Source organism: Oncorhynchus masou, chromosome 6 (assembly GCF_036934945.1).
Source record: "Oncorhynchus masou masou isolate Uvic2021 chromosome 6, UVic_Omas_1.1, whole genome shotgun sequence".
NCBI lineage: Eukaryota > Metazoa > Chordata > Actinopteri > Salmoniformes > Salmonidae > Oncorhynchus > Oncorhynchus masou.
Genome location: NC_088217.1, coordinates 44,230,525 through 44,247,967, shown reverse-complemented (window position 1 = coordinate 44,247,967; position 17,443 = coordinate 44,230,525). Strand labels below are relative to the sequence as shown.

The following is a 17,443-nucleotide window of genomic DNA, read 5'->3' as shown; positions in this document are numbered from 1 at the left end:
ACAATTAACGTCATCATGGGAAGTGTAGGAAAGATCGTGAATCTCATGGGGAAGAGATTCAGGCTTTTATTCCATATTCTCTTAAATATCATATTCCACAAACATATACAGTTAAATTAATCAATTGTATCTCCTGTAAAATATAGTTGATCTCAGTGGCAGAGACGGGTAAACGAGGGAAACTAAAAACACAGCAAAGAGTTAGTTGGCTAACGAAAATAAAATACCACACAATACCAAGTAATCTACCAAGGGTTGTAGGAAAAGGTAAAACTATAAAATGTATCTGATTTCTGCTCCAAAAACACCTAAATGCTTTTACCACAGGCCCTAATGTCTTCAATATGATTATAAGTTCAAATCATTTTCAGAGAAAACCAAAAGGCTGTTTTGAATGAAGGTCTTCACAAATACTTTCAAAGCAAATATGTTTTGTAGAAAATCAAGCTATAACCATTAATCACCCTGTTGTACTAGAATAGCTTTTAAATATGTACACTATACACAAATACACCCTGTTAGATACACTTTGCATACCACAATATAGTACAGTGGTTTATTTGTCTTTGTGCTTCGAACCTTGCATTGTCCATGCTTGCAAGTTGATCAAATGAAACCAGGAGTCATTTTGAGACTGTGGGTGACAAACCTGAATATGAATATCCACATGAGAGGTCTTTGCCTAGAATAAAGCGGGGTAAACCCCTCTCTGACCATACAGTAGAAATTGCAAAGAAACAATGCAAGTCTTGAATCATCTGATATCCATGCCTGACTGCTGCTGCTGTTGTGCTGGGCCTGGGTGCAGGGTCCAAAGGATGTCCAGTGGTAGATCAGTTATGGAATCATTTCAGGTTACTGACTATGTAAAGTGTCTCTTATTTTAGAACCCTCAGCTACGTAGCAAATTGCTGGTAGAATGCCAGTTTGACCTTTTCGATATGGTGACACAGCTTTATGGCTGGTCCCAGTTTCAGGTCCATACACTCCTGCACCGTGGGCAGGTTGAGAAGGAGCAGAGCCTGTCCATCAATCTCCTGAAAACACAAGCACGGTCATGGGGTAAGACAACAATGGTCATGGATGTAGGCCACAGTGTACACACAGTTATACACTAAAGATAATTATTGTGTGTGTGTGTCTGTGTGTGTAATTATTACCTGATCCAGGAAAATGCGAGCCAGGGGAGCACAGTCAGTGGTCCTGATGAAACGCACCACATCAGTCACACTCCACTCTAGGGGACTGGTGTCCAAACACAGCTTCTGGGGAGCCTCACTTCTTGAGCGCTGCAAAACAACATGCAAGACACAAAGATGTAGTTAATTATGTTTTTTTAACTTGAAAAGGGACAATAAAGTCTGGACAATACAACGTAGGGTATATACAGTGCCTTGCAAAAGTGTTCACCCCCCTTGGTGTTTTTCCTATTTTGTTGCATTAAAACATGTCATTTAAATGTTTTTTTTTTTAAATTTGGATTTCATGTAATGGACATACACAAAATAGTCCACATTCGTGAAGTGAAAAAATAACATGTTTTAAAAAATTATATAAAAAAAAAAAAAAACAGAAAAGTGGTGCATGTATATGTATTCACCCCCTTTACTATGAAGCCCCTAAATAAGATCTGGTGCAACCAATTACCTTCAGAAGTCACAATTAGTTAATAAAGTTCACCTGTGTGCAATCTAAGTGTCACATGATCCAAGTATATATACACCTGTTCTGAAAGGCCTCAGAGTCTGCAACACCACTAAGCAAGGGGTACCACCAAGCAAGCGGCACCATGAAGACCAAGGAGCTCTCCAAACAGGTCAGGGACAAAGTTGTGGAGAAGTATAGATCAGGGTTGGGTTTTTTTTAAATATCAGAAACTTTGAACATCCCACGGAGCACCATTACTAACGAACCTGCCAAGAGAGGGCCGCCCACCAAAACTCACAGACCAGGCAAGGAGGGCATTAATCAGAGGCAAATAAAATACCAAAAATAACCCCGAAGGAGCTGCAAATCTCCACAGCGGAGATTGGAGTAGCTGTCCATAGGACCACTTTAAGCCGGGCACTCCACAGAGCTGGGCTTTACGGAAGAGTGGCCAGAAAAAGCCATTGCTTAAAGAAAAGAATAAGCAAACATGTTTGGTGTTTGCCAAAAGGCATGTGGGAGACTCCCCAAACATATGGAAAGTACTCTGGCCAGATGAGACTAAAATGGTGCTTTGTGGCCATCAAGGAAAACATTGTCTGGCGCAAACCAAACACCTCTCATCACCCCGAGATAACACCATCACCCCGAAGGAACACCATCCCCACAGTGATGGTCGTGGCAGCATCATGTTGTGGGGATCTTTTTCCATCGGCAGTGACTGGGAAACTGGTAAGAATTTATGGAATGATGGATGGTGCTAAATACAGGGAAATCCTTGAGGGAAACCTGTTTCAGTCTTCCAGAGTTTTGAGACTGGGATGGAGGTTCACCTTCCAGCAGGACAATGACCCTAAGCATACTGCTAAAGCAACACTCAAGTGGTTTAAGGGGAAACATTTAAATGTCTTGGAATGGCCTAGTCAAAGCCCAGACCTCAATCCAATTGAGAACCTGTGGCTTGATTTAAAGATGCTGTTCACCAGCGGAACCCATCCAACTTGAATGAGCTGGAGCAGTTTTGCCTTAAAGAATGGGCAAAAATCCCAGTGGCTAGATGTGCCAAGCTTATAGAGACATATCCCAAGAGACTTGCAGCTGTAATTGCTGCAAAAGGTGGCTCTACAAAGTATTGACTTTTGGGGGGGGGGGGGGGGTGAATATTTACGCACGCTCAAGATTTTTTATTTTGAATTTCTTGTTCGTTTCACAATTATTTATTTTTTTCATCTTCAAAGTGGTAGGCATGTTGTGTAAATCAAATGATACAAACCCCCCCAAAAAGTCATTTTAATTCCACGTGGTAAGGAAATAAAATAGGAAAAATGCCTAGGGGGGTGAATACTTTAGCAAGCCACTGTATTAACAGTGAACAAACAAAAAGTCAAGGCACAGTAGTATACCTTTGGTGAAGGTGGGTGGTTCTCATCATCAGAGTATGATGGGGAGTGAGGTTTCCTGCGCTTTCGGGTTGGCCGGGGCGTTGCAGGAGGAGAAGGGGACGGGGTGGGTGGCTGTGACTTCCCAATGGAATATTCTGAATCATCCTGATCATCCTGGAGTTCAGAGCCAGTATCGTCACTCAGAGAGTCCTCATCATCCAGATCCTCCTCCTCTCCACTCCCCTGTGTTAGAGAAAGGGATGGTTCAGTTTAAAGATGTCTGGATATATAGAGGTGTGTGTGTGTGTTACCTGTGGTGAACCGGCAGGTGTGTTGTCCAGTGAGGCTGAGGAGCGTCTCTTCTTATGGACGAAGAGTTGCTTCCTCCTCTTCCTCCTCCTACCTCTCCTCTTCACCCCCCCTTCCAGGTTAGAGTGCCCCCCTGGTGGGCGGCCCACTCGCCTACTCTTCTTCTTACCGTAGTAATAAGCTGTAGAAAAAAAATCAATATTACAATCTTTGTCCTCCTGAGCATTATGCATCCAATACTTTACAATCAATATTGTTTATTCATCTAAGTACACATAAAAACAGACACTGGTTCCCTTAGATTTTTCCCCCTGCATATCAGCTTGATCTCAATAACACCAGCTATTTTAATACCTGTTTTCACAGATATGCATTAGATCTAGAGTGATTGATTAGGGCAGGGGCTCACCAGAGTACGGCACGTCAACTGTTCTACTGCTTGAGCTCCTGTCCCTCTTATAGAATATTAACTCAAAAGTATTGTGGAGTGCCTGCATCTAAATATAAACAGTAAAAGCACCCAAAATGATTACCGGCACCTATTACAGTTCAAGTCAAACACCGGTGACACGTACTGTATTTGGTCTTGGTGAGCACAGAACAGTTCTCTGAGCAGTGCTCCAGAACCATGCGAGATCCAAACAGGTTTGGGCAACACTCCAGCTTCATGCAGGTCTTTCTACAAAACTCAGCCACGCAGTCTGCTGTACGCACTATCTCCACCGTAGCTCGGTAACTCTTTCCCTTGTACCTGCCAGCCAAAAAATAGATCCTCAGGTTAGCAACACTAGGACTGCTTAGCCAGGTCCAGTACACACTTTAATAAAATCAACTCAAGCACAAATAGGAGCAGAAAAGTTACAAACGTAATGATGTTAATGACAGAGAATGCGTTCCTCACTTGGCTTTGAGCGTCTCTCCATGGCCGTGCCAGCGGTTCTCCTGGTCCAGCTGCAGCTCCCTGAGCACTCGGCTGGGCTTATAGGCAGAGTTGATCAGCAGAGTCAACACCTGGATAGGACACAGGGAGATGGCGAGAGACATGAACGGATTAGCATGGATACTATTCAAAGTGGGAAGTGATCTTTAGGGATAGTACAATTTTGCTCAATTACTAACCAGTTTTTAGAAGAATTGAGTAGTTTACCTTTGAGTATATTGTAATATAGTTATAATATTGTGTAGTATGGTTTTCCGATCCCACTCGGGTGCTCCTCACCTCTTTGAGCACCAGTACACAGTTGCCAGGGCCGACAAACTGGGGCAGCTCAGCGATGCGGCCCTTGTTCAGGTAGGGGCCAGAAAAGCAGCGGTGGTTGAAGTAGATCTTAGGACAGCAGTACTTCCCGTTCCCCTGTCCTGTACAAAGAACATCACACAATGTAATAGCTGTGCCTCACCTCAGAAACAATCCTAATGTATTTGTCTGGGATGTCTAGATGAGAAAGAGAACACTCACCAGTCTCTGATTGGCTGGTCATCTGCTGCTTGAGTGCATCAGGCGTTGCGGATTTGGGTGGAGCTCGGCTTTAGGGACAAAGATACAGGTTAGTGGTCAAAGTGCACGGGACTGGAATATTAACCAATCAAAACTGGACAAACAGCCAATGAACAGCCAATGATAAGAGTCCTTCCTTTCCCATAGGCCTACTTACTGTTTCTCAGGCTGCACCACAGCAATCCTCCTCTGCTTCTCAACTGTAAGACAATGTATAATCAACATGAAAACTACTGAAACTATACACAGTACTGTCAAATATTGTGACTGCAATATTAACAATTCCATGCATATTGTGGCATGGCACCCCTTCAGATTAGAGAGAGGAACACAGAGGGATCCTATTTTGGGACGCCCACCTTCGGGCTTGATGGGGTACAGCAAAGGGTAACCGTTGGTCTCACACCAGCTGACAGGAAAGATGTCCAACGAGTCCACATGAGCTATAAGCTCTGGCATAGCCTGTTTCAGCCCTGGACACACAGGGACACAAATGATTTAATCACACAACTTATTAATGATCTAATATCAATACCATCATTGTGAACAAGCTCACACTTAAATGGTCTCAAACTAAGCTTGAAAAACGCAGGGCCCAGATGAGGCGTAGCTACGGGTTCTCACCTTCCAGGCCAAGCCAGATATGTTGCCCTTTAACCTTGATTACTGATGCCACATGAATGTGCTCAGGTGAGAGTGGGTTGACCGCTTCCAGTTTCATGGCCTCTTTAAAGCTGTGATCAGACTGTTCCTGAGAGAGACAGAGAGACTTCAGGTGAGAGAGATTATTCATTGCCCCTGTTCATCCATGCTATACACTCATGTTATAACATGCATTGTTCTATGAGGCCGTTTGTCAGACAGCGCATGACTCACTGTGGGGAAGCAGTGTTGTGGTGCTGCCTCGGCCTCACTCTGTTTCAGGTAGTCTGCCCAGTCAAAGTCCTGCCCCTGGTACCCTACACAACCGGAGAGAGAGAGGGAGAGATACCACAATACAATTAGCTTAACGTAAAAAAAAAGCACAGTTTTAAAAGTAGTTCTGTAAATGTTACTAGTGTTCCCTCACCTGGAGGGGGGCTGAGCGGGAGACCATTCTTCAGGCTCCACTGGGCGGGAAAGATCCCAGGACTGTCCCTGTGACACAAGAAGGACTTCCCACTGCCTTCTGGCACCAAATCATCACCACAGAGATTGTCCATCTTTACCAGGAAGTACTGGTCACTGAACACCTGAAGAGAAGAGGTAGGTTATGATCTCATATTCATGTTGGCTCTATGCAGTAGTTACCCTACCCTTCCTCCATGACCATAGCACACCCAAAGCTAGCCCCATACACAACCATACTGTATCTCACTGACTACCCACTTCCGCATGGAGTGGATAGACTCCCAGAGTTTATATGGGTACTATGTCAGGATTCATCTTTACTCTCCTAGCCCTGAGGTGAACACTGATCTGAGTGGACTGAATAGGCAGCAACGATATGGTGGAAACTGTTGGGTGGAGTACCTTCATTACTGTACTGCCATCATCCAACCCAGTCATTCATTTTGGCCTGGGAAGGACGCATTCAGACAAATCCAGGAGCCTGAGGTGAGAGGGGGACAGTAAAGAGGTTGTTACCTTGGTAACGGTGGCAGGACTGATGCAGAATGGGGATGCAGGGTCAACGGCCTCCAGTTTCATCCCCTCAGTGAAGCAGTGGGCAGCGATGACAGGCCGGTCCTGATGCACGCACACACACACACACACACCACACAGTGATGGCTTATTATTTTAATATTGCACAGACCCTTGTAATGTTAGTAAATAGTGCTTGGTAGTGCCATCACCTTATAGAACTCCTCACAGAGGGCTTCATCATGAGGCTGATCAATCATCCTCTGTCTGACCTCCTCCCACTTCTCTTCTGTGTGCAGGGCGACCAGGGCTGGAACAAGCACACACACACACTATCACGTCAAAACAGTAAAAACCACAACCTTCGATTTATTCAGAAATTATGTTTGCATCTTAGCCCTTTGATGCATAACAACACATATTTGTTATCATTGTTGAGTGGTCCCTGCAGCTTACCATCACAAATAACAAGTAGCAACAGAATGCAGGATGCAACCAACATGTCTAAACTGCATTGCTGTCTGAGAAACAATGTTGTTATGTACTGATAGGAAATAAAAAAGGTATTCACAACTTTATTCCTCAATTTCACCTTTTATTGTAAAAGATAAAACACAAACTTTGTCATCCAAGCATCACACAGAACACATCCACAGCCAAACTCATTCCATTACCAGTCTAAATAATAGGTTGTGCTGAGATTTTTTTTTTTTTTTACATAAGTTAGCAACCTAACTGCTAGACTTGTTTGCAATGTACTATATCTCTGGTGAGCACAAGGGAGAAATGTAATATTGTTTAGAAAAGACATGCATGTCAGCTAAGATAACAGCAGGTAAATTCTTTATGATGGCAGCCATGTTTGTTTATGCTTGACAAGTGAAAACTCCATAATCCCAGAATGACATTCACTATAAGACACAAATTAACTAAGTCAAAGTCAAAGATGGCTGCAACCATTGTCTAAAAAATATTAACTTTGTTTGGCCACTTTTCAGCATATCACAAATCTTCAATGTACTTGTTACAGCGTCTACAAGAACCGGAGTACATGACTTGACAAGTCATTTACAGTGTTAGACAAATCACATATCAAATAAAATGTTATCAACTCACAGATCACCACCACCAAATAAAAGCCTCCTGCATAGCCTAACCATAGTGTGAAAGCTAAACAGGGTTGCCAGATTTAGTTAAAACCATTTTAGGATGTGTAATGGGAATTTTAATGTTTGTGCTTTTCTTATAACTCATTTCTGTGTTCTTTTCATGTGCTGTTCGATAAGCCAATTTCTGTGTTCATGCAAGTGGCTGACTGTACAAATCCTCATTTATCAGTAGCTGCAATTTGGCAGTACGGCCAGATGTTGTTTTGAGAACGAACTAAAGATATCTCAGTTAAGGTCTCAGTTTAGAGAGAAGCCTTGTGAGGTATTGGTCTGTCGCATGTTATGAAACAGTATTGGTTGGTCACATGAATGAAACAAAACAGTAATGATTAATTAATTATGCTAAATCTTGTAAATATAACTGTGTCTGTGTATAGCCATATATAAAAGACAACTGCTGGGTCTGCCCAAGCAGAGCTCCTGATTGACATGTGTAGTATGGTGCATTGAGTTGGTTGGAACCCGTCCAGCACGCTGACAAATAAACAATGATTCATTTAAGATTGACTTTGAGTGCCCCTGCGTAAGAATTTCAACAACAGATGGTTTGTGTGTGTGTGTGTGTGTGTGTGTGTGTGTGTGTGTGTGTGTGTGTGGGAGGGGGGGGTTCATTTAATTTGTGGGGGATTTCAAGTCGATAAGGGGCAGAAATGGGGTAAGGTATTGTGGGGGGATATGATGCAGGAAATATTACTGTGATGGGGGATTTATCAATATTCGGGGGGCAAAAACAGGAGAAGATTATACGCTAAATAAAAAAATTAAAAACCCTGGAAGGGGGGGTGTCTGAGCTAGCAACCTGGAGTAACGATAGTTACAATCGAAGTCAGTTGAGTGAACCATCCCTTTACCTTGTTTTGTTATAACATCTTTGGTCAGATATTTACGTGACAACCAGAAAGCTTTATTTGATGTCAACAAACATGGCGCCACACATAGCTGGCATTCGCTCATCATAATCAGTACAACTTTCCAAAAAGTATTTTACATGCCATACACTACATGACCAAAAGTAAGAGGACACCTGCTCATCGAACATCTCATTCCAAAATCATGGACATTAATATGGAATTGGTCCCCCCTTTGCAGCCTCTACTCTTCTGGGAAGGCTTTCCACTAGATGTTGCAACATTGCTGCGGGGACTTGCTTCCATTCAGCCACAAGCATTAGTGAGGTCGAACACAGATGTTGGGCAATTAGGCTTGGCTCGCAGTCGGCATTCCAATTCATCCCAAAGGTGTTCGATGGGGTTGAGGTCAGGGCACCGTGCAGCCAGTCAAGTTCTTCCACACCTATCATCTCAATAAACCATTTCTGTATGGACCTCGCATTGTCATTCTGAAACAAGAAATGGCCTTCCTCAAACTGTTGCCACAAAGTTGGAAGCACAGAATCGTCTTGAATGTCATTGTATGCTGTAGCGTTAAGACTTCCCTTCACTGGAACTAAGGGGCCTAGCCCAAACGCCGAAAAATAGCCCCAGACCATTATTCCTCTTCCATCACGTTTTACAGTTGGCACTATGCATTCGGGCAGGTAGCGTTCTCGGCATCTGCCAAACCCAGATTAATCCGTCGGACTGACAGATGGTGAAGTGTGATTCTTCACTCCAGAGAATGCGTTTCCACTGCTCCAGACGCCAATGGCTACGAGCTTAACACCACTCCAGCCAACACTTGGCATTACGCAAGGTGAGCTTAGGCTTGGCCACGGAAACCCATTTAATGAAGCTTCCGACGAACGACAGACTATTTTTTCGCACGACGCGCTTCAGCACTCAGTGGTCCCGTTCTCGGCTGTTGTTGCTCCTAGACATTTCCACTTCACAATAACAGGACTTACAGTTGACCGGGGCAACAATTTGACGAAGTGATTTGTTAGAAAGGTGGCATCTTATGTGGGTGCCATGTTGAAAGTCAATGAGCTCTTTAGGAAGGTCATTCTACTGCCAATGTTTCTGTACGGAGATTGCATGGCTTTATGCTCGATTTGGTACATCTGTCAGCAACGGGTGTGTTTGCAATAGCCAAATACACTTACTTGAAGGGGTGTCCATATGATTTTATAAATATAGTGTGTGTGTCCATTATAATCTATGCAAGAATCGGAATGCATGATTTGTCAAAAGTACTTGAAAATGTGAATAAAACAGTAAATATATTTTGCTCCATACATACAGTTGAAGTCGGAAGTTTGCATACACTTAGGATGGAGTCATTAAATCTCATTTTTCAACCACTCACAAATTTCTTGTTAACAAACTATAGTTTTGGCAATTCGGTTAGGACATCTACTTTGTGCATGACACAAGTACTTTTTCCAACAATTGTTAACAGACAGATTTACTTAACTTATAATTCACTGTATCACAATTCCAGGGGATTAGACGTTTACATTAGACGTTTACAAGTTGACTGTGCTTTTAAACAGCTTGGAAATTTCCAGAAAATTATGTCATGGCTTTAGAAGCTTCTGATAGGCTAATTGACATAATTTGAATCAAAAAGAAATCAGCCAAGGCCGCAGAAAAAGAATTGGAGACCTCCACAAGTCTGGTTCATCCTTGGGAGCAATTTCCAAATGCCTGCAGGTACCACGTTCATCTGTACAAACAATAATATGCAAGTATAAACAACATGGGACCATGCAGCCATCATACCGCTCAGGAAGGAGACACGTTCAGAAAGATACTTTGCAAAAAGTGCAAATCAATCCCAGAACAGCAGCAAAGGACCTTGTGTAGATACTGGAGGAAACAGGTACAAAAGTATCTATATCAACAGTAAAACGAGTCCTATATCGACATGACCTGAAAGGCCACTCAGCAAGGAAGAAGCCACTTCTCAAAAACCGCCATAAAGCCAGACTACGGTTTGCAACTGCACATGGGGACAAAGATCGTACTTTTTGGAGAAATATCCTCTGGTCTGATGAAACAAAAATATGGCCATAATGACCATTGTTATGTTTGGAGCAAAAAGGGGGAGGTTTGTGAGCTGAAGAACACCATCCCAACCGTGAAGCACAGGGGTGGCAGCATCATGTTGTGGGGGTGCTTTGCTGAAGGAGGGACTGGTGCAGTTCACAAAATAGATGGCATCATGAGGTAGGAAAATTCTGTGGATATATTGAAGCAACATCTCAAGACATCAGTCAGGAAGTTAAAGCTTGGTCGCAAATGGGTCTTCCAAACGGACAAAGACCCCAAGCATACTTCCAAAGTTGTGGAAAAATAGCTTAAGGACAACAAAGTCAATGTATTGGAGTGGCCATCACAAAGTCCTGACCTCAATCCTATAGAAAAGTTGTGGGCAGAACTGAAAATCGTGTACGAGCAAGGAGGCCTACAAACCAGATTCAGTGACACCAGCTCTGTCAGGGGGAATGGGCCAAAATTCACCCAACGTATAGTGGTTTGTGTTAGGCAACCCAAAACATTTGACCCAAGTTAAACAATTTAAAGGCAATGCTACCAAATACTAATTGAGTATGTAATCTTCTGACCCACTGGGAATGTGATGAAATAAATCACTCTACTATTATTCTGACATTTCACATTCTTAAAATAAAAGTGGTGATCCTTACTGACCTAAGAAAGGGAATTTTTACTAGGATTAAATGTCAGGAATTGTGAAAAATTTAGTTTAAATGCATTTGGCTAAGGTGTAGTCATGGCCAAAAGTTTTGAGAATGACACAAATATTAATTTTCACAAAGTTTGCTGATTCAGTGTCTTTAGATATTTTGTCAGATGTTACTATGGAATACTGAAGTATAATTACAAGAATTATATAAGTGTCAAAGGCTTTTATTGACAATTACATGAAGTTGATGCAAAGAGTCAATATTTGCAATGTTGACCCTTCTTTTTCAAGACCTCTGCAATTCACCCTGGCATCCTGCCTGATGGCAGTCCATTCTTGCATAGTCAATGCTTGGAGTTTGTCAGAATTTGTGGGTTATTGTTTGTCCACCTGCCTCTTGAGGATTGACCACAAGTTCTCAATGGGATTAAGGTCTGGGGAGTTGAGTGGCCATGGACCCAAAATATTGAAGTTTTGTTCCCAAAGCCACTTAGTTATCACTTTTGCCTTATGGCAAGGTGCTCCATCATGCTGGAAAAGGCATTGTTCGTCACCAAACTGTTCCTGGATGGTTGGGAAAAGATGCTCTCGGAGGATGTGTTGGTACCATTCTTTATTCATGGCTGTGTTCTTAGGCAAAATTGTGAGTGAGCCCACTCCCTTGGCTGAGAAGCAACCCCACACATGAATGGTCTCAGGATGCTTTACTGTTGGCAGGACACAGGACTGATGGTAGCGTTCACTTCGTCTTCTCCGGACAAGTTTTTTTCCGGATGCCCCAAACAATCGGAAAGGGGATTCATCAGAGAAAATGACTTTACCCCAGTCCTCAGCAATCCAATCCCTGTACCTTTTGCAGAATATCAGTCTGTCCCTGATGTTTTTCCTGGAGAGAAGTGGCTTCTTTGCTGCCCTTCTTGACATCAGGCATCCTCCAAAGGTCTTTGCCTCACTGTGCGTGCAGATGCACTCACACCTGCCTGCTGCCATTCCTGAGCAAGATCTGTACTGGTGGGTGCCCCGATCCAGCAGCTGAATCAACTTTAGGAGACGGTCCTGGCGCTTGCTGGACTTTCTTGTGAATAAGGCTTCAGGGTGCCCAACAATTGAACCGCTCTCCTTGAAGTTCTTGATGATCCGATAAATGGTTGATTTAGGTGCAATCTTACTGGCAGCAATATCCTTGCCTGTGAAGCCCTTTTTGTGCAAAGCAATGATGACGGCATATGTTTCATTGTTTGTCCACCTGCCTCTGGTTACCTCATGGTAACCATGGTTGACAGAGGAATAACAATGATTCCAAGCACCACCCTCCTTTGAAGCTTCCAGTCTGTTATTCAAACTCAATCAGCATGACAGAGTGATCTCCAGCCACTCATACCTGTGTTAATGAGAGAATCACTGACATGATGTCAGCTGGTCCATTTGTGGCAGGCCTGAAATGCAGTAGAAATGTTTTTTGGGATTCAGTTCATTTGCATGGCAAAGAGGGGCTTTTCAATTAATTTCAATTCATGTGATCATAACATTCTGGAGTATATGCAAATTGCCATCATACAAACTGAGGCAGCAGACTTTGTGAAAATTAATATTTGTGTCATTCCCAAAACTTTGTCACGACTATGTAAACTTCCAACTGTATGTACGGTGTGCTACAGTAGAAATTACATCACAATAAAGAAACTATAATGATAACGTAATAAGGCACTTACTTTGATAGGAACACACACGTCCAAAGTTTTTATTAGTAAGGAAAACTAATATAAAGGCAATGTGGGCGCCAGCTGGATAATATGCCAGGGGAAAAAAGTTTTGTGTTCTGACTGGAGATATGCAAATGTCTGCATATTTGATCTGGGTAAACACTTGGGAAGTGTTTGGGATCTCCTCGAAGAGAGAAGTTTGTCCAGCTCAATAAAGCCTCAAATATAAATTGTCCACAACAGTGAAATGGGCTACTACTTATGTGAATTAACGAGGCGGCGGAACACACCTCAATTGAAACTGTTGATAGAAAATAAAACTTGTTTGAAAATAACTTGAAATTGATAAGTTAAAACATAGCCTATAGATAAATAGCAGGCAGTGTGCCTTGGTTTGAGGACAGTGTGGGTTGTGTAACAATCCCATTTTGGAACAGTGAATGCATTCTGACATTACACATATAAAAGAAACATTGGGGCGACCGTTAGAGATTTGTGGAACACACGTGAAAAGGTTCAAACTGAATTTCCCCAAGGTCTTTTTGAAAAGAGGATCAGCTTACCTAAAGGAGGCCTGAGGGTGCAGCCATGCTCCTTGGCCCAGCCAGGTGGGTGGAGGCGGGGGTGCAGGTAGTAGAGCCAGAGGGTGGAGTGTATTTCAGGGAGCCCCTCTGTGCCTGCTAGTCGTAGTCTCAGCCTGCCACCCACATTCTCCTCCACCTCAGCGCCCCACGCCACCCCAGGGTCAAAACTGTCCTGCAGCTCCACACTGCAGCCTGGAGACATCAGGTCCACTGGGTCCTTACGACGCTGAGGCCACACACACGGAGTTCAAAACCCTTGCCTATCTGTCATACATTCCCAGTTGTTCCAGTTTATAACTGAGCACCCCCTTACCCCTTCCAGCAGGTTGGCAGGTGCACTGCACTTCTCAGCCAGGGCTTTCTCCAGGATGCCCTCCCAGTCTGGCTGCTTCTCTCTCACACCTGAGGAGGGCGATGGAGAGGCACGATTACAGAATATGGAAAGAAACCTCAGAAATGTTTTTAGAAAACAACATTTTAGATTTTACTGTAATAACCCTTGTAAAACAACACCCGTCCAACTGAGTTTCCTCCCCAGCCATAGTTATCTTACCCTCGGAGGGTCTCATGGGCTTGCCCTGCTGCCGGCTCCAGCCCAGGGGGTGGAGGTCCGCTGTCATGATGTCACACCAGAAGTCAGCGCGGCGGTCATCGTGGTAACCCTCGTAGCGCAGGAGGAGCAGCTGGCCACAGGTGGTGATGATGGTGGCCACCCAGTAGGGTTGGTCAGGCTCTGAACGCACACACACCTCCAGCTTCATACCTGGAGTCAACCCTGTCTGCAAGCCCTGGTCCACCTGGGGGATGTTGAAATATCTTACAAGGTGGATTTGGGATCAAGAGTGTGTGAGTATTGTGTGTGGTTATGAGAGGATTGTGAGCGGTCTCAGTACTTACGTGTTTGAAGGCATGGTGGGGCACAGACAAGGTCCCGTTTTCCTCCAGATATTCATCCCAGTTAAAGTCAGACACGTGCTGACTCGAGTCCTCATCTGCAACACACACATACACCAGTTCAGTTCATTTTGTTACGTTAGAAAGCCCTCGTCACCAGTAACAAAGCTGGAGGTCCATGTAATTACTCACCAGACTCGTGACTCATGTTAGCTCCTCCCACAGGCCAAGTCTCGAAGCTCTGGGGAAGAAAGGAGAGCTGGATTATTATTTGTGTTTGACAGCCAAAATCAGGAGAGCAAGTAAGAATAGTGGGTGGTTGGTAAAAGTGGTACAGCTGGTGAAAGAGATGTAATTTGTCCAGTGATTACATTTATTTTTGTGAAAGTTGATGGGGATTGCCAAACAAAAGCATAAACAAAGTTTAGTTAGTGTGTGTGAAAGAAGTGAAACTGAGAACATTTAGGTAAGGGTTTTGAAAATACAAATGATCCTTCTAGCTAAGTTTCTAAAAGCATGAGTGAGGCCTCTTAAAGACACGATAACTTTGAACCAAAGTTGAGCTGTAGGCTTATAGCCAGTCTGTGACAACAAAGCAGATTAAAGAATTGAACCACAAAAGAGAAATGGCATTTATATACTGGGCATGAGAGAGCATTGGAAATGACAATAGCTGAGAGGTTTGTGTATAGGAGGTAGAAGATAGCTGCTCGGTCACTGCTGCTCCATTCAGCAGGGCTGTCAGGCCCGTCTTTGTCAAGTCTGATGTCTCTATTAAAGTAGAGACAGCCATCAGACAGGGTCCGTTTGACCACCGCACGGACACCGCGACCCGGGATCAGCCCATCCTTTCACCCACGACCCTGCCGCCCTCAGAGTACACACACAGAGCTATCCAACCAAGCCCGACTGAATTTTCTGACACACACAGACAGTGTAAAGGGCCTCATTGTGCTGGAGGTCATACTGACGTCTCACACTAGGGAGGATAAAAAGAGCAGCAGAGCCATTTAGCCATTTGCAAACAGCCAAGCCTCACTGTTGAGGTGTATTCTAATATACCCGATGATCACAAAAAAAAGGTATTCTAACAGTTGTTGATAAAGATTGAAAATGTCAGCAAGTTTATTGTAATATGAGATAGACAAGTTAGAATGAAGCTGAGAATGGAAGGATGAGGGGGTTGATAAAATATTATTTTATTATGCTGATATTTCTGGGAATTCACAGCTAATTCAGTTAAACAAACTCTCAGTTCATCACCAAAGTGAACAAGATGACTAACAACTTTCCCTATGGTTTGAAAGAGGCCTGCCCAGTATCCACACACACCACCAGTCTCCCTGCCAGTCTGACTCTCTCCACCTAGACCAGCAGAAATACACTGACTCGCCCTGAAAGAGAAACTAGAATGCATGCAGCTGACTGAATCAAGTCCTCTTAGTCACTGGGTGATCACTGGGCAGGAAATGCAAGCAAAATAAATGCATTGATTGAACACATAAGGGTTTGAGAAATGTACTTTAAATTAAAGTGAAGTCTTGATGACAAGGGTTTATGTCAAGAATAAAGTTAGACTGTTGGGAGTATTTTCATCAAGTGTAACACAATTACAATAATAGTAGCCTATTTTTTTATGAATCCTTTCTGTCAGCAATTTGCCTTCACATAGGCTACTTCTTCTTTGAGAGATTGTATTATTTCAGGGTTGCATGTTGCCAATGTCAAGTAGGGGCCTAATGTTAGTGGGGTGTTCGTGAGCCCCTTGCACGTCAGAGGGCAGTGTTGTTGTCCCACTGTTGTTGTTGTTGTCCCAGTGTTGTTGCAGTGTTGAAACTGTTCTTTGAACTGGATTTTTCGCGTAAATGGCCATAGGAGAGCCTGACCATAAATAGCTCCAACTTAATTAACCAATGGCAGAAGTAAATATAAAAGTTTTGCGCAAAAAACCCCACTTCGCATTGCTATTTCATTGGCAAGTGGAAGAAACAATGTAGCATTTTAGGCTATAGATGCACATCAATTGAAACAATGTTGCAGATTAATGCCGCAGGTCATTTGAAAAAATGTTGCTGCGATCACTCAAGTTGCATAACTGGGAAGTTGGACCTGGAGAGAAATGGGCAGTTTAGTGCTTAGAGTAGCCTACGTGGAAATATCAATGTATATAGCATAATGTAGGCCTGATCTGTTAGGCATATTCAATCAACTACAATTTAATTTAAAACAAAATAAAAAATAAAATGGCAAGGCTATTTGTAAAATAAAATACATCCTCAGACTTCCATCAAGCTTGTGCAACCGTTATTATATAGGAGCGATATCCAACTAAATAAATGGATTAAGTACAATAACAACATTTGTGGGAATTCCGATAGAAGGTTACTTACCGCAATATGGATATTAATTTGAACGCACGAGCGCCGATGATCCAACTTTCACACTGGAACGTGCACTAAAGAGAAGAACACCGAATGCAATAAAGAACATGTATTTCATAGCCTCTCTGTGTTTATGCCATATAGGTCAGTTCAGAAGCCAACGGCACCGCAGTAGAATGCGGCTGATTCGGCACATGCTAAAAACGCCTGTGACCAAGTCAAGTTACTGAAACGTCATGGCTTGAGCGATAGGCTATACTAAGCAATACGGGCGCTTGCACTCGACCGAGCCAGAGTCATCTTTTTCAGAGACGGGAAAAAAGACGCAGACAGCACCAAATGACATTATATCATATTAAGATCTTAATAAACAACATATTGTATGTGAGTATTTGGTCACAAAATCTGATTCTTACCAGTAAATAGTTTTTCAAGTCGGTTTTAGATGCCGTCTCTTTCCGCCTAGTCGTTCACGACCTCATTCCAATATGGCACAAACTGCCACTGCGCATGTTCTGCCGCCTATATCTACGTTCTAAACCAGAGGAGCTGATATTGTCGGCGTTGAGAATAAAAATATGACTTCCACCTTCAAACACAATAAAAATCTAATATCCAAAAACCAGAATTAACAGATGCAAAGAAACAGAAAACAATGTTTTCTTTAA

At 43.1% G+C, this 17,443-nt stretch overlaps 1 protein-coding gene across 2 annotated transcripts; it reads right to left on the bottom strand.

Moving 5' to 3' along the window:
* Positions 1–23: 23 nt before the first annotated feature.
* Positions 24–17,276, bottom strand: LOC135542089 (scm-like with four MBT domains protein 1). 2 transcript variants are annotated; one of them, XM_064968742.1, is made up of 22 exons: positions 17,192–17,276; positions 16,785–16,849; positions 14,587–14,635; positions 14,398–14,492; positions 14,054–14,297; positions 13,814–13,902; positions 13,480–13,726; positions 6,672–6,769; positions 6,463–6,564; positions 5,906–6,068; positions 5,713–5,795; positions 5,461–5,587; positions 5,196–5,309; positions 4,994–5,036; positions 4,798–4,865; positions 4,558–4,697; positions 4,240–4,349; positions 3,914–4,089; positions 3,341–3,519; positions 3,051–3,272; positions 1,161–1,289; positions 24–1,037 (listed from the first exon to the last, which is right to left on the bottom strand). In XM_064968742.1, exons 3-22 carry the CDS (start codon positions 14,600–14,602, stop codon positions 897–899), a joined length of 2,586 nt encoding a protein of 861 aa, XP_064824814.1. In that variant the 5' UTR covers positions 14,603–14,635; positions 16,785–16,849; positions 17,192–17,276; the 3' UTR covers positions 24–896. The 2 variants fall into 2 exon arrangements, with proteins under 2 accessions (XP_064824814.1, XP_064824815.1); XM_064968743.1 differs by lacking the exon at positions 16,785–16,849 and having other exon boundaries at positions 17,192–17,265.
* Positions 17,277–17,443: the final 167 nt, after the last annotated feature.

Bases quoted from the DNA above. Each gene is read 5' to 3' on its own strand.
- LOC135542089 (XM_064968742.1), bottom strand. The intron at 13,903-14,053 runs GTAAGATAACTA...CGCCCTCCTCAG, and splicing joins GCCCATGAGACCCTCCGAGG to GTGTGAGAGAGAAGCAGCCA. The intron at 13,727-13,813 runs GTAAGGGGGTGC...GTGTGGCCTCAG, and splicing joins CTGCCAACCTGCTGGAAGGG to CGTCGTAAGGACCCAGTGGA.